This window comes from Vigna umbellata, chromosome 6 (assembly GCF_029865625.1).
Source record: "Vigna umbellata cultivar VRB3 chromosome 6, Vumbellata_1.0, whole genome shotgun sequence".
NCBI lineage: Eukaryota > Viridiplantae > Streptophyta > Magnoliopsida > Fabales > Fabaceae > Vigna > Vigna umbellata.
The window spans coordinates 5,975,991-5,992,109 of NC_142170.1; the positions used below are offsets into that span (position 1 = coordinate 5,975,991).

A 16,119-nucleotide genomic window follows, 5' to 3' on the forward strand; every position below is an offset into this window, starting at 1 on the left:
GTAGTACTAGTTGTTCGAAGAGAATGTCGAAGGAGCACTCTTGGTATTCATCGACTTGCAGTGCCAGGCGGAAGGAAAATGGTTGGCCTTCACCGATCTGCTACTGTGGTCAAAGTTGTGTGGTGAGAACTGCCAAAACTACGAAGAATCGGGGCAAGCAATTTTGGGGATGCTCCAAGTATAAGGTATGTTAGATTCAACTCAACCTAATCAAGTTCTGGTACTGTTTGTGAGAAGAAGGTGGTACTCCCTAATGAAGTTGAATGCTGTCTTTACAGAATGGTGGTGAAGAAAGTGGTTGCAACTTCTTCGAATGGTGCAATGATATTGGTGGTGACGAAAGGGGAAGTTTGTTCAACAGTGAAGGAAAGAAAGAAACAGTAGTGAAGAGTGAAGACATGGATAGTACTAGGAAAATGATACTGAATTTACAAAAATCAGTTTTCATTGTTGAAAAGTTGATGAAGGTGGTGATGTTGTTGGTGTCTGTTTTATGTGTAATACAGATAGTTTTAGTTTCAATGTTGATGACGAAAGGATGATTCCTTGTAACTTTGTTGTAGGTTTTGTCTGTTGTAATGAAATGAATGAAATGAATGAAATGGAAGAGTTGTTATAAATTCAGTCCATATACTGTGTACAAAATTACTGCTAAATTAAACAATTGTTATAATGGTAAATCATATTTATAGAATAAGCAGTTTGATTGATGAAATGCTAAATTACAGCATTGTTATCCTGATCAGACCACAATTTGATTGTTACATTGCTGAGATAGTATTGACGAGCGTCCAATGCGGGTCCTATCTTGACGAGCGTCCACTGCGGGTCCTATCTTCACGAGCGTCCAATGCGGGTCCTCGCTGGACGAGCGTCAACTGCGCGTCTTCGCTGGACGAGCGTTCGGTTTAGTCGTCCTCCCTCGTGTACCGCTCGTCCACCTATGTCCGTGCTCAAGACCGTTCGGTGTGGTCGTCCTCCCTTGTCTAGCGCTCGTCCAACTACGTCCGTGCTGAAGAGCGTTCGGTGTGGTCGTCCTCCCTTGTCTAGCGCTCGTCCAACTACGTCCGTGCTGAAGAGCGTTCGGTGTGGTCGTCCTCCCGTGTGTAGCGCTCGTCCAACTACGTCCGTGTTGAAGACCGTTCGGTCTGGTCTTCCACCCTCGTGCATCGCTCTTCCAACAACCTCCGTGCTGCAGAGCGTTCGGTCTGGTCGTCCCCTATCGTTGTATATAAGACGTCCGTCCAAGAAGGAAATTGTAATATAAACAAAACATTTTAATACATCCAAAACAGTTCCTGGTCATTGACAAAATAGTTCCTGGTCGTTGTAATACATCCAAAACAGTTCCTGGTCATTGACAAAGTAGTTCCTGCTCATTGTAATACATCCAAAACAGTGTAATACATCCAAAACCATACATAGTTGGCATCATTGTAATACATCCAAAACCATACACACATCTATAGTTCAGCAAAATTACAAAGCAGTAAAACAATCAACCTTGTTCCTTAGACTATTACATAACCAAAGTTCCTTAAACTTGGCATCGTTGTCATTTATACAGACATCTATAGTTCAGCTTGCTCATCATTCATACACACTTCAGATAATTGCGATGATGGCATGATTGGTTCTTGGGTTGCTTTCGGGCAACGGCTCCTGTTGTGCCCAACCTCCCTACATATCCCGCATCTCTTCCGCAAACCACCCTTGCTCACTCGTGAATCATCCTTTCTGATCTCCCACTGCTCCAGTCTTCTTTTCCTTTTAGGTCTTCCAGGCATAACCTTTTTCCTAGGAGGCATGACATCCGGATGTGGTGTTAGGTCCCACATGTTGTTGCCGTTGATGGGATATACGATTGATGCATAGGTTTCTTCATATGTGGACTTTAGAAAGCAAGCCGGAATGAACTGCTGGCCATCAATATTAAGAAACTTCATTGCGGCAAGGGAGTGACAACATGGAATTCCTGTGATGCTCCATCTCCTGCACGAGCATGAGAACTCGTCTATGTTTACAACAAATTTTTCTCCACTTTGGGAGACGTGTCTTACTTCAAACAGTTTGTGTGCTGACCAGCTATAAAGAAATAAAAAATTTAAACAACACATTTAAGTGTATGACATAAAGTTTACCAAGGAATGAATAAACATTTATGAAGTTATGAAGAAAGTTACCTAGGTATCCAATTCTTGGTTGCTTGGGATTCCTTTGTAAATCTGGCCTGGATCTTTGGACAAATTGGTCCTGAAAATGATTGTATCTTATCCCTGTTTTTTGCCCATCTTTGCATTATGTATACCCTAATTTCTTCCAGCATTGTTATGATTGGTTTAGTCCTGGTGTGAACCAAGACACTGTTGAAAGCCTCACTGATATTGTTGACCAATGTGTCACATTTTGGTGTTGGACTGAATCTGGACCTTGACCAATATCTACAACAGATGATATATACACATGTTAAAACTGCAACTAATATGGACAAACATAAAATAATATACAAAGGGCAAAAATAATTAATACAAATTGTCAACCTTGGAGGGATGGCAATCAAATGCTTGAATGCGTCTTCATTTATATCTTTAATGTTTCTCATCTCCCTTTCCCAGTTTTGTGGATGAGTGGCAGTAGCTGCCCTCCACATCAGCTGTTTCAGATTTTTACCAGGAAACTTTTTCCTAAAGTTTGAATATAAGTGTCTGACACAAAATCTCTGGTCAACACCTGGGAGTAACTGTTGTATGGCTGGTAGTAGACCCTGTGGTGTTAACGTAAATGATTTATCACCATATCAAATTAATGAACCAATATACGAAAGAAGCAATTTAAATATGATTATTACCTTTTGTTGGTCCGAGACAAAAGTAATTGAAGAACACACTTCTCCACCACCAAGATCATCAATTAAAAGTTCCAAAAACCACATCCATGAATCTTTGTTTTCGACTTCTACCACCGCATATGCAATGGGCAACATTTGATCATTTCCATCCCTCCCAACAGCCGTCAACAGCTCACCACCATACTTCCCTTTCAAAAAGGCTCCATCCAATCCAATTATTGGCCTACAGCAGACAAAACTGTCTTTGCATGCCTTCAGACAACAGTAAAATCTCTTGAAAATTAACACACCCTCATTATTCTCAACATGGACCTTAACTGTAGATCCTGGATTTCTTTCCAACAACTCATGCGCATAATCATATATCCTCTTATATTGTTCATTAAAGGACCCATCAATTTCATTAGAAGCAATAGCTTTGGCTCTATAAGCCATAGACCTTGATATACCTATGTTCCACTTCCTTTGAACTTTTTCACGAATATCAACACCCTTCATCTTAGGATTTTCCTGAACTGTTTTCACCAACTTTTTGCTCAACCACTTGGCGTCAACTAACTTCAGGTTGAACTCCCTGCTGCATGTATGAATGTCTTTTTTAGTTCTCAGCTGCCATGATTTTACAGCCTCCATATAACCAAAGTATATGGTCCATGGGCATTCTCCTTTTGCACCAAAGCACTTCATCCTCAATCTTCTCTTGTCATTTTTTACAAACTTTATATTCCTCCCATTTTCCAAGGCATACCCTTTTACAGCATCTAAAATATCTTGCTTTTGTGCAAAAAAAGTCCCAACTTCCCATGTAAAGTCTACCATACTTTTTGGCATACAAAAAATACCAAACCTCCCATAACCTTCACTGTCATTAACCTCTTCATCACTATCTGTTGCACTAAGAAATTCCTCAGATTTCCACTCAAAATCTGACAATCCTCTATCGTCATGATCATGACATTCAACACTGACATTATCACGGTCATCATCACTATCATAAAGACTTTCTACTTCTACTTCTGCTTCGACATTACAATCTACATCACCATCTATATCACATTCAACACTCACATCTACTAGGCCCTCTAAGCACTCATTAATTCCATGTACATCACCTTCTTCAGTAGATGTACTCCAACTACAAACATAAACTTCATCCTCCACGACTCCTTCACACACATTCAACTCTTGCTCTTCTTCAACCTCATGCAACTCTTGTACGTGACCATGACTTTCAACCTCTACTTCAACAGCACCACCATCTTCTTCACCCTCGTTCACCTCTTGTAACTCACCATCTACTTCAACAGCACCACCATCTTCTTCACCCTCGTTCACCTCTTGTAACTCACCATCAACTACATCATTTACTTCAACACCGTCACCATCTTCTTCACAAACATTGACCTCTTCTAAGTCACCATCACCTTCACCATTTACTTTAACAGAATCACCATCTTCTTCAACCTCTTTTTGTACTGTACCATTACCTTCAACTTCTCCTTCCTCATTAGTAATGTCTTCAAGCATATGAATGACTTCGGGATCAGAAACTACATGGAGAATGTATAAGTGAACTTCACCATTAAGCCTAGCTAAGTTAGCCATATGCATGGCACCTCTGTCGTCAATCAATTGTTCCAACCTATTTTCCAACACTAAACCCCCTCCTAAACAGTACCATAAATCTTTAAAATTCTCATATCCTAAACTTTTCACTACACTGACAATCACAAAAAAACTCCACGTGTCAGGGTCAAAGGACAAAGTTGTTGTCTCCCCTTCATACTTTAGGGTACTATCATTAATGAACTTTCCTCCATGGTGGAACACACACACAATAGCGTCCTCCATTACGCACAACACACAATAAATATATCTACAGACCTATTATGAAAACATATCACGACAAAAAAAATATATATTAAAACAGGCACAGAGATCAAATAACTTTAAACATACGCACTCAGACAAAGTCAAATAACTTTAAACATACATGGGGGACCACCAAAATGCAATCAAAACCAGAGACCAAACCATACAGCAATGGGGGACCACCACAAGTGATTGTAGTTTCGATTGAATCAAAACGAATACAATAAAGCAGAAACACTTACCTCCACTGACCACGTGCTTCAGCTTCTTGCTTCCAACAACAAAAGGACCCACAGACACCGCCCACTGCATGCACTCTGCCGCTTCAGTCTCGAACTTACGATCGCGATTTTTGGCCTCTCACGCGAACCCTAATAATAAAAAGGTTTAATTCTTTCCCCAATCTCAGTTGCCCAATCTCAGTTGCCCTTATAATTTTTTCAAATTTCCTACTTTACCCTAACCCAAAACTGAATAAACACACGTGCATACCAATTATTTTATACAATAACCGTTTTAAATGCCACGTCTGCACTCAACCATGCCACCTAACCAATACCGTAACGGGCGTTTGTCCAAATTAACGGCAGGCCTGTAATTGATTCAATTTTACAAAAACAAGGACTCAATTGATACGCCGAAAATGACGAGGACCTATTTGAAATTCATGACGAAAATAGGGACCTACGGAGACATTAAACCTTTTGTTTTATATATTAGAAGTGAAATGGCAACTAGACATAGTTTTATTACTATTAAATTGTGAATATACAGCGTTTAATAGACTGCATTTATTTAAATAAATACTATAAATAGAAACACGAAACATAGCTAACTAGTTAGACAATTTTGCCAAAATTCATAAAACAACAAACGTAAATGTTTGAAGTGTACAGACAAAAGAATTTGTTGGGTGATTGTTAGAGTAAAAGTTTATGATGAAACAAGTTAAAGAAATCAATGAAGAACTATTGTAATTTGGAAGGTTAAAGGAAACAGTTTAAGCACCTGCATAAGTTTCCTGATTGTCACCATGACTTCATTATGAAGTCTGCATTAATTGGGACGGACTAAATATCAATTAAAAACTTAAAATAAAATAACAAATAAAAGAAGTGTTACTTAATAATGAACAACGCTTTAACTTATTAATGTTCTAAAAACTCTATTAAAAATAAACTAAAATAATATTCAGTATTTCTTAAAACAGAAGAATTAGCAACGAAATATCTAGAAGGATTTATAACTATGACAAGATTCAAACTTATATAGGGCTAATGTTTAGCTTCCTTTTTGATAAGTTTAACTTTTACCTACAATAAACCATTATTAACTAATTACATTAAAAACAAATCGAGATATTTGATGAGATCATGGCTATCATCAGAACACTAGTATTAGTAGTGGAGATCCTTTCTCTATCTCAAGAAAAACTATTTTTAATTTTTAATTTTTATTTTATATGCAATGTATTTTATTATTATTGTTTATATATATATATATATATATATATATATATATATATATATATATATATATATATATATATGCAATTTATTCTAGTTTTAATTCTTCAAGTTGGAAGGGGAGGAATAAGAAAGAGGGAGGTGTTTCTTCTAGTAGTTCCAATATTGTTTTAAAAAAAAAGTAAAATCCAACCATCATGATAAACTAAAGAAAACTAGAAGCAGTGAGATAAAATGTGTTAGAAAAGAGATACCTTATATCTCAAACCAATAGGGGTGAATTAGATTTTGCTTTAAAAATTGATATTTTCAATAGCTTTGCAAAATCTTTAGTTTTCATGAAATAAAAAAAAAGTGATGAATCAATCAATAAAAGAGAAAGAGTAGAGAAAGATTAACACTTGTAATTTATACGGGTTCAGCCAAACCTACATCCAGTCTTCCTTCAACAACCTTAGTTGAAGGGATTCCACTATAATGATAGAGTTTACAAGAATAAAGAGATATTATTTCTTAATGTACTTCTCTCCACACTCAAAATCGCTATAGCAAAACAAGAGGTGAACACCCTCACACTCTTACAACAAAAAGAACAATCACAACTCTCTCAACACCCTCAGAACAATCACAACTCTCACAGAGAACAATCACAGTTCTCTCCCTTGGCACACCCACACAAGTACACAATACTCAGATTGTATAAGACGTATATGATCTTCTAAGCCCACTCGAGCAGTGTAGATCGAATTAGAATTATTCTAACTCAGTTTCTTGAATGAATCTTTTATGGGTAATCAACCTTTGATGCTTTGATTCTTCAAGAATACTTCTTGGACGCTCTTGTAATTAAAGCTTAATGAAATCGTTAGTATTTGAAAGTGATAGCATTAATTCTCTTTCAAACAGCACACAAGACAGTTATTTATAGGATTTTCTGAATCCTTACACAATATAACTGATTAAGGTATTTACGTAATCTGTTAAGCTTTTCCTTCAGTTTAATAGATTCTCTCAATTTTTCTTGTTTTGATTTTAACATATTATGCAGCGCATACAATCGATTATATAATTCTCATAAGCAAGCAATAAATTCCTTTGGTAGTTAAAGCAGTTCAAGCTATCAAATGAAATGGATTTGAGCAAAGTAAATTGATTTAACCGACTATATAACTTATGTAATCGATTAATCCTATACTTAAGCAAATTTTCAATCCAATTTCCATTGCTCTAATTTGCAGAATCTATTACCTTATATATCTCTACTTGCACATAATTGAAATAAAATTTTTATATATATGTGAACGGGTACAAATATTTAATTATTTTTTTAATAGGGTGACGAATATCCGTTACAAATTAATAATTATTTTTTTTATATTTTCATTAGATAATAATTATTGGTAACTTTCATTTTAGTTTTTTTTAAATAAAATCATGTGTCTCTTGTGTTTTCTTGCCTTTAGTTAACATTGTATTTTACTACTTACAACACGATTGACAAAAATTTTATTATCTATTTTTGAAACCTTAAAAATTATTTTTATTTAAAACCAATTAACCTCCTCTTGGTTTGAGTTTAGCCTCTTCTTTTTTTTAACACTAACCTACCTAATTAAATTGTTGATATTGTTGAACTATATCATCTCCAAGTAATTGTCTAGTAGTTGAATGATTTTCTTTAGTACCATTGAAAGCTTTGACATTATTTCTTCAAGAATGTCTAAGTAGCAAAAATCAACCACTCCTCATTTAACACCTCTTTTTTTTTTTCATTTGGTAAACTTAAGGACCGAGTATCCTCGTTACAACAAGAACGTGCAAATTTTCTTTGGGTGTTGCTCCCTACACCATCACCCCTTACTCCCTCCACCTCCCCATTACTGTTTTGCCCTTCAGTAAAATTTTATTTTTAAGGTTAATATTTTTGAATTTTTACCTACTCCTAACCCATTTCAGTGACATATATCTGGTACCCTACATGCAGTGGCAAACACACAATCTCTTCTTTCTCTTTAACGTTGAACTTCTTCCTCTCATTCATTGTGTTGTGTGAGACTGCGGTAGAATTTCATTACGTGGTGTGCGTGGGAGGTTGCAAAGGTTGGTGGTGGTGGAAGGAATTGATCTAGTGCCAGGAGTCGGTCTTGGTGGTGTGGTGGTGCTCGAAGGTTGCAGTGGTGCTTCGTTCAGGTGTGTAATCAAATAAACCCTAAAATAAAGATTTAAACTTTAAACGAATGTCATCCTTCAGCGGATGTCAACATCCGTTTAAGGTGAAACGAATATCCCACATCCGTTGAAGGGCAAACGGATATCCCACGTCCGTTTTGGCCTTTGCGGCTCTGAGAGACAACAAGCACAACAACAACACATAATAAATAGATATACAGATTTAAACTAACTTGAGATGAAGATGAAAAACCAGATCCACCGCTAGATCTACGCTCCTCCTATACGCTTCTCCACACCAACAATTGAAGGAAGCAAAGGGAAAGGAAAGTGGGGAAGAGAATGTTGAAAGAAAAAGAAAGAGAAGGAAGAAGAAAACCTAGAACGAATATGGGAAGAGAAGAAGAGTGAAAGATGTGGTGTGGTGGTGGGGTGGTGGGGTGTAGCTGTCGCGGGAGTGAAAGTGAGAGGTAAATTAGAGTTTTGAAATATATTAAAAAATCCCAAAAGGTAAAAAGTAAAAAATTTAAAACAGAAGGGTAGTTTTAGAAATAAGATAAATTGGGGAAGTGGAGAGAATAAGAGGTGGTGGTGGAGGGACCAACACTCATTTTCTTTTAGTACTTCATCGTCATAGATTTAGATAAATGTCTCTACACCATTTTCCCACAATTCTTTTAATACATCAATCAAAGAATGTAAATACACATCAATGTCATTTTAAGGAGCTTTAGAACTTTGGAATAAGTATTGACATTAAAAATACAAATTGTTCCTTATATTTTTTTTAAGTTAACTAGGATTGTAAAGTATATTTGACACATTTGATTTTTCAAACTTTCACAATAAATTTATATTTTTAATGAATGGCTTAAAATGTTGATCCAAGAATAAAAATGATTTCTTTATCAAGTATAATTGTAAAGACCTGAAAAATAGAGTGTTATAGAGCAGATTGGTGTATTAGAATAATGAGATAGATTATTTACTCAAAATAATCTTATAATATAAATAGAATTCTTATAAACACTTCTCATTATTCTAAGAACATTTCATCTCTCTAGAGCTTTATTTCTCAAAGTTCTCAGAGTTCTCTCTAAAATTTCTTCTTGCTGAGTTATCTATTCAACGATCAGAAAGTGCCTAGGCGATCCTGGCGTTGAGGGCTTGAGTTTGGACCGATCAATTTCTCGTTTTTCAGCTGGTAAGTTGTCTCCCTTTTTCTGTCCGCTCTTCTTTGTGCTGTGAACATGCAACGATTCTGGTTGCATGTGATTAGTAGTTATTCCTTCCATTTCTAGCTCAATTTAGGTTCTAAGTGTGGTTCTCTATCACCAATTGGTGAGTTGTAGGTTTCTGTTGAGTTTCCTTGCTGTGCAAGGTACGGTTGAAGCGTTTCTGTGAGCTGATTGTCTGTCTCTGAGGTAAGGGGAGCTAGCCACTGTATTGAATTGTTGTATGAACTGTTTATGTGTTGAATTTGTTAGTATTTGACTGTTTGAGACTAAATTGTTAGTTCTAGAGCAATGTAAATTGGATGTGTTAGAAAGATGAAATTATGAAACTGTGATCTGTTGTTAATGAACTGGTTTGGATGATTATGTGGTATGAATTGTATGAATTGGAGGTTATTGCTGTAGGAGATCTGTTGTGGGGATGAAGAAGTAGAGTGTGAAGTAAATTGGACTGGTTTAGGGTATTTTAGAGGAAGTGAGGTAGTAAATTTAAGAATTAGTGGGCAAGGGCTGTTGGTGACTGCAGGGATAGTGTAGATAGGTCATATGTGACTGGTTTGAGTTATCGCAAAGGTCAAAAACAAGTTCTAAGTGGTAGAATTGGTTTTGGGTCTATAAGTTGAGGAATTAGAGGTTTTAGAGTAGAGATTGGTGCATAAACACTTTCGATTGATGTTAGGAATGTTTAGAATCCTTTAGGCAAGTTTAATTTAGTATATACATCGAATTAGAAGTGTTAGAAGTTGGCCAAGTTGAGTAGAATTGGTAAAGAGTGGTTGGGTTGTGTAAATTCTGCAGATTATGCAGACTCGCTGTGCGAATGGATTCGCATAGCGAGTTATCTTGGCGAGGTGCTCTCTGTCAATGTACCCGCATAGCGAATGGGTGCGTTGTGCAGTGAATTGAGAGGGTTGCTCTCTGTTTGTCAATCCGCAAAGCGAATTGGATCGCTATGCGATTGGTTGGGGTCTGGAACTATATTTCAGTTTATTCGATTAGCGAGTGGGTCTCGCTCTACGAGTGTTTGGGGTGTCAAGTCTTTGGATAAGGTTCTTGCGTAGCGAGATTGGGTCGCTATGCGAGGGGTTGGGGTCTGATGCTTTTCATACTTTATTCGCATAGCCAGTTTAGTCGCTATGCGAGAGATCCAGAGTAGTTAGTCGCTGTGTAAGGTTTTTCGCAAGGCGAGTTAGGTCGTTGTGCGAGAAGCTTATAGCCTCATTAGGCGAATGTGTGCGCTATGCGAGGGGTACGTTCTAGTTCAAGTCTTTTGTACTCTTTTGTTGTTTGATATGAATCAATGACTGTTGTATGATTTAAGTTGAGGTTGTATCATATAATATCTGTGGTGATTGTGGTAGGTTATAATCAAAAGTGCAAAGTTCCAGTATGGTTTGGACGTAATTCCATTATCCTCAAGGAAAGGAGACATGATGGTGCCCTTATTGTGATTCAAAGTGGAATCTCTAGTTGAGATTCAAGTAAGTTTAGAATGAATGCAGGAGCTTAGTCTTGGGGGTTATCCTGAAACTCCAATGGTCTTTCAATCTCAAGTAGAGAGGATTGATCCATGTCGTGAGGAGTAGCAGGAGGTCCTAGTCTTGGGTGCTTCCAGTATAGCCCAAGGTGAGTGATAACGGATTAACCTCGTGAGTGTGGTAGGGTGAAACCCATTGCAAATGGCTTTGCAAAGCAGTAGAAGCCACCACGAGTGCATGACCCGCCATAGCTCGACAATCCTTCTAAACCAGGACAATCAGAGTCAGTGTGTGTTATGTATGAAGGTGTCGCAACCGGAATCGTGACGGGACGACGATCCAAAAAAAGAAACGGGTTTTGAAAAGAGATTTTGGAATCGCCACCATAGTTTATTCTGGGAAACTACGGAAAAACCATAAAAAGGATAAGGCATGGCCTAGGAAAAACCAGATTCTGGGTTCGGGAGTCGGTGACGCGTAGGGAAGGTGTTAGCACCCTACAACGCTTGCCCTAAGGCAGTACCTTTAACTAAATGCACGAATATGATGTGGTTTTCAAAATGTTTAACTATCCCCTAAAATAAAATTCTAAATAAACAAAATATAATTTTTAGTTTTTTGGGCCCGACAAGGATTGACCTTGCTCCTACGTATTCTCATTCCAAATGAGAAATCAGGGTTACGTAGTTCTTTTGGAAACTGCTTGAGAATTTTGTTTGGGAAATCGTTTGAGAATTTTGTTTGGAAATGATTTTGGATTTTTTAGTTTTTTTTTGAAAATTTCATATTTTTGTGTAATTTTTATTTAGGAAAGAGAAAAGGTTTTTAGCACAAGGACGATGCGAGCGATCACACATGTGCCTAAACCTTTAAAATATATTTTTTGTAATTTTAATTAAAAAAGAGAAAAGGATTTTTAGCACAAGGACGATGCGTGCGATCACACATGTGCCTAAACCTTTAAAATATATTTTTTATAATTTTACTTAAGAAAGAGAAAAGAATTTTTAGCACAAGGACGATGCGTGCGATCACACATGTGCCTAAACCTTTAAAATATATTTTTTATAATTTTACTTAAGAAAGAGAAAAGGTTTTTAGAACAAGGACGATGCGTGCGATCACACATGTGCCTAAACCTTTAAAATATATTTTTGTTCTTTTGCAATTTTTATTATAAAATATTTATAAATTTTAAAGTTTTATCTTTTTTTTTTATTTTGTAATTTTATGTAAAACGAAAAACAAGTCTAATAGATATAAATAAAGCAAAGAGGTGGGGTTATCATACAAGGGGTTACATGCAATAAAAACCAACTAATAAAAAGAAACAAAAACATAAAAAATAAAGCAAGAGGGAAAACCTAAGAGGCATGGGTACAGAGATAAAAACCAGAAGTGCGTGCAGAGTAAAAACTGGGGTTCCCTTAGTTTGGGCCGAAACCCTCTTCCCCAACTTTGGATCTGCCAGGGGTGTAAGGATGAAATTTGAGGGTGTCATTCAGTATTTACTTGTCAGGCCCAATTCTTGTTTTCTTCTTGTCTCTCTTTTTTATTGTTGGCAGAAACGAAATGGCCTTAAGCCCAAACAGAATTGGGTGTGCACAGGATATGGGCGTGACAAAGGGAGGTTAGAATCCCCTTTTTTTATTTTATATGGGTTCTGGCCCACGTACTTGCCTACCCAAACTCAGAATCCCCTTTAGGGGTTTTCAACATCTTCCCCCACTTCTCATTTACTCAACTCAGAGACATGATCTCCCTTCTCCCAACCGACAGTCGTCATCTCCGCGCATACTACCGCCTCTGCCAGACCAGCCACCGTCAATCTGCCTCTGCGTCGCGTTTGCCAAACTGGCCGCCGCTCACCGCCGCGACCAAGTCACCCATGCCACCACCTCTTGCGATCTTGGCGTCGGCGGCAAACCCCAAATACCACCGGATCCGTTTCCAACCGCGACACCGTCAGCCTTGGAAGCCGCCGCCGATGGGCTCTCCCATTCTCCTTTATCAATTTTTTTTTTGTGTTTGGGTTGTTGGGAATGGTAGGTTTCTGTCGTGTGCGTGTGTTTCCTGTTCAACGATTCAACTCCTTTGGTGGTGATTAGAAATGAAAGGAAGCTTGATGGCTTAGTCCCAATATCTGGTTTGGTTCTCTGGAATTCCTGGTGGTTGGCGGATGGATAATGATCGTTGCTGGAGGTAAGGAGTTGGGAGTGATAGGGAAGTTTGGTTGATGGGTGAAGTTGAACTGGAGGCTGGTTGATGATTGTGATGTTGGCTGTGTATAAGGGGTAAGGATGAAGAGATGATGCTGGAGGTGGTATGTGGATGGAGACGGTGGAAAGGAAGTCACGGGTGTTGGAGATGATTGAAGAAGATGAAGATGTTAGGCGCAGGGCGTGAGTTGTTGGAAATGATGGTGTTGGAGACGAACGCTCGTGGGGAAGACGAGATGGATGTTTGGCCCTGAGGTAAGTTGGAGATCTGTTGGAGACGAACGCTCGTGGGGAAAACGAACGCTCATGGGGAAGACGAGATGAATATTTGGCCGTGAGGTAAGTTGGAGATCTGTTGGAGACGAACGCTCGTGGGGAAAACGAACGCTCGTAGGGAAGACAAGATGGATATTTGGCCGTGAGGTAAGGATGTAGATTGGGTGATCGCGAGTGTTAGAAATCAAGCATTGGAAGTGAAAATTGATGATGTTTGGCAATAATCAACATATACAAACATCCACAGCACTAGGAATATATTCAACAACAATCACATGCAAACTTAGCAACAACGTGACAAAGACATGTTCAAGGTCAATTAACCAAACTCAGTAAAACATAGAGTGGAAGGCATTACTTACCTCTTGAAGCTTGGTTTACTCTTTGCTAGCCTCGTGCGTCCAACCTTGTCTTCCTCCTCCTGGTTGGCTTTTGTTTTCAATAAGGTGCTCCTTCCCCAGTTCTCGGAGTGATGTCTCTTGGAAAAATAACGGATCCCCCTCCCTAGTTCCTTGTACCTCTCCTCCTTATGAATAATGTCTCTTCTTCCTCCTTTCCACTAAGGTGTCCTCTCCCTTTTTTGCTGAGTGTTTTCCTTTTTTTCTTGGTGAATCGTGGAAGCTCTCCCTAGGAATCGATGATGATTTTCCTGAAGGCTCTCTAGTCTTTCCTTTTGGTCCTTCTCTTTTTTTTGTGTATCCCCTTTTATTTTCTCTTCTCCATTGCTTTTTGCGAATTGCCAATCCCTCTGCTGTGCCTCCTGCCAAACCAAATCGCGCCTCTGCTCTTCCCCAAACTTCCCTTGTCCTTGCCTGCCCAAAAAACCAGTTTGTCTCCTCGCAGCAGAAAACCGTTTTCCTCCACTGTGTCCCCTCCTTTTTGCCAATTTGTCCTTTTCTCACTTTTTGATTCATTTTTTTTATTTTAATTTAATTTAATTTTAAAACCTTTTAACTAATAATAATTTTTTAATTATAAACAAAATAAAAAGATAAAAATTTAATTAAAATGAAAATAAATCAAAAAAGTAAGAAATAAAAATAAATAAAAAAATAAGAATTAAAATTAAAACGAAGAATTAAAAGAAAATAAAAATAAAAATAAAAAATAAAAAATAAATAAATAAATAAAAGGAAAAAAAGTAAAATAAATAAAAAGAGATGGAATAAAAACAAAATAAGCAATAAAGAAAAAGGGTAATAAAAAACAATAAGATAAAATAAATAGAACTAAAAAAGGAAATAGGTAAATGAATAATAAAAAGGTTAAATATATGACAACCAAAATGCAATAAAACTATAAAAATAATCCGGACGAAATTGGGTATTGACAGCTGCCCCTCTTTGCTTAGATTTTACTAGATAATATGACAATGTGATGTCTTCATATTATTTAGTAAAAGATAAGTAAAGATAGAAATACTAATTTCGTCTGGATTTCTAAGGAAGCAAAATGAAATAAAATGAATACGAAACATAAGTTAAACAAATCGATGAAGAATGTGAGATTGCAACCTAAACGACCATTGCCGAGCAAAGGGCTCAAAATTACAGAAAGACTAGAGGCGCCAGACAAGACTGGGCTTGAAACGCTGAACCAAAATCGTGCTTGAGGGGAACGAGGTGTACAAACCTCGTGGAGGGTGTACAAACCCTGAACGAATGATGTGAGGTGTACTAACCCTATGGATGAATGATATGAGGTGTACTAACCTCGTGGAGGGTGTACAAACCCTGTGGATGAATGGTGTGAGGTGTACTAACCTCGTGGAGGGTGTACAAACCCTGTGGATGAATGATGTGAGGTGTACTAACCTCGTGGAGGGTGTACAAACCCTATGGATGAATGATGTGAGGTGTACTAACCTCGTGGAGGGTGTACAAACCCTATGGATGAATGATATGAGGTGTACTAACCTTGTGGAGGGTGTACAAACCCTATGGATGAATGATATGAGGTGTACTAACCTCGTGGAGGGTGTACAAACCCTATGGATGAATGATATGAGGTGTACTAACCTCGTGGAGGGTGTACAAACCCTATGGATGAATGATGTGAGGTGTACTAACCTCGTGGAGGGTGTACAAACCCTGTGGATGAATGGAATGAGGATCAATAGGCTCGACGAGTGCCTTGAGGTGTGCTATCGTAGAAGAAACTCTTGGATTCAGATTTTTTTTGAAGAAACATTGGTAAATACTGAGCAAAACATTAGAGAGATTTAGATATAAAGGTCTGCTAACCTTTTTCACCACTTCATTTTCCCCTTACGGATTTTTGAACAATTTTCTTTGCTTTCTATGAAATGATGTTATGTTATGATGGTGCATGAATGCATATGAGCCATTGGTTTCGTTCCCTTCTTTTGCTCTCGCTTTCTCTTTCTTACACCATTTTTTTTTTGAAAATTCTATGCTTGGAATCCGTTGTCAATGTTGACGTCAAACGCGATGTACGTTCGAAATGCATCCAATCAAAATAATGTCAAGAAGCAGTGAGTTCTTTGATGAAAGGAAGAGAACGTAACCAGGGGTTCAAATTCCCTCTAGCACTAGC

At 37.7% G+C, this 16,119-nt stretch overlaps 1 protein-coding gene across 1 annotated transcript; it reads right to left on the reverse strand.

Moving 5' to 3' along the window:
* Positions 1 to 1,571: 1,571 nt before the first annotated feature.
* LOC148196651 (uncharacterized) lies at positions 1,572 to 3,481 on the reverse strand. Its single transcript, XM_088092348.1, has 4 exons — positions 2,849 to 3,481; positions 2,541 to 2,764; positions 2,184 to 2,441; positions 1,572 to 2,085 (listed from the first exon to the last, which is right to left on the reverse strand). The coding sequence occupies exons 1-4, from the start codon at positions 3,479 to 3,481 to the stop codon at positions 1,572 to 1,574; spliced, it is 1,629 nt and encodes a 542-aa protein (XP_087948474.1).
* Between the last annotated feature and the right edge of the window lie 12,638 nt (positions 3,482 to 16,119).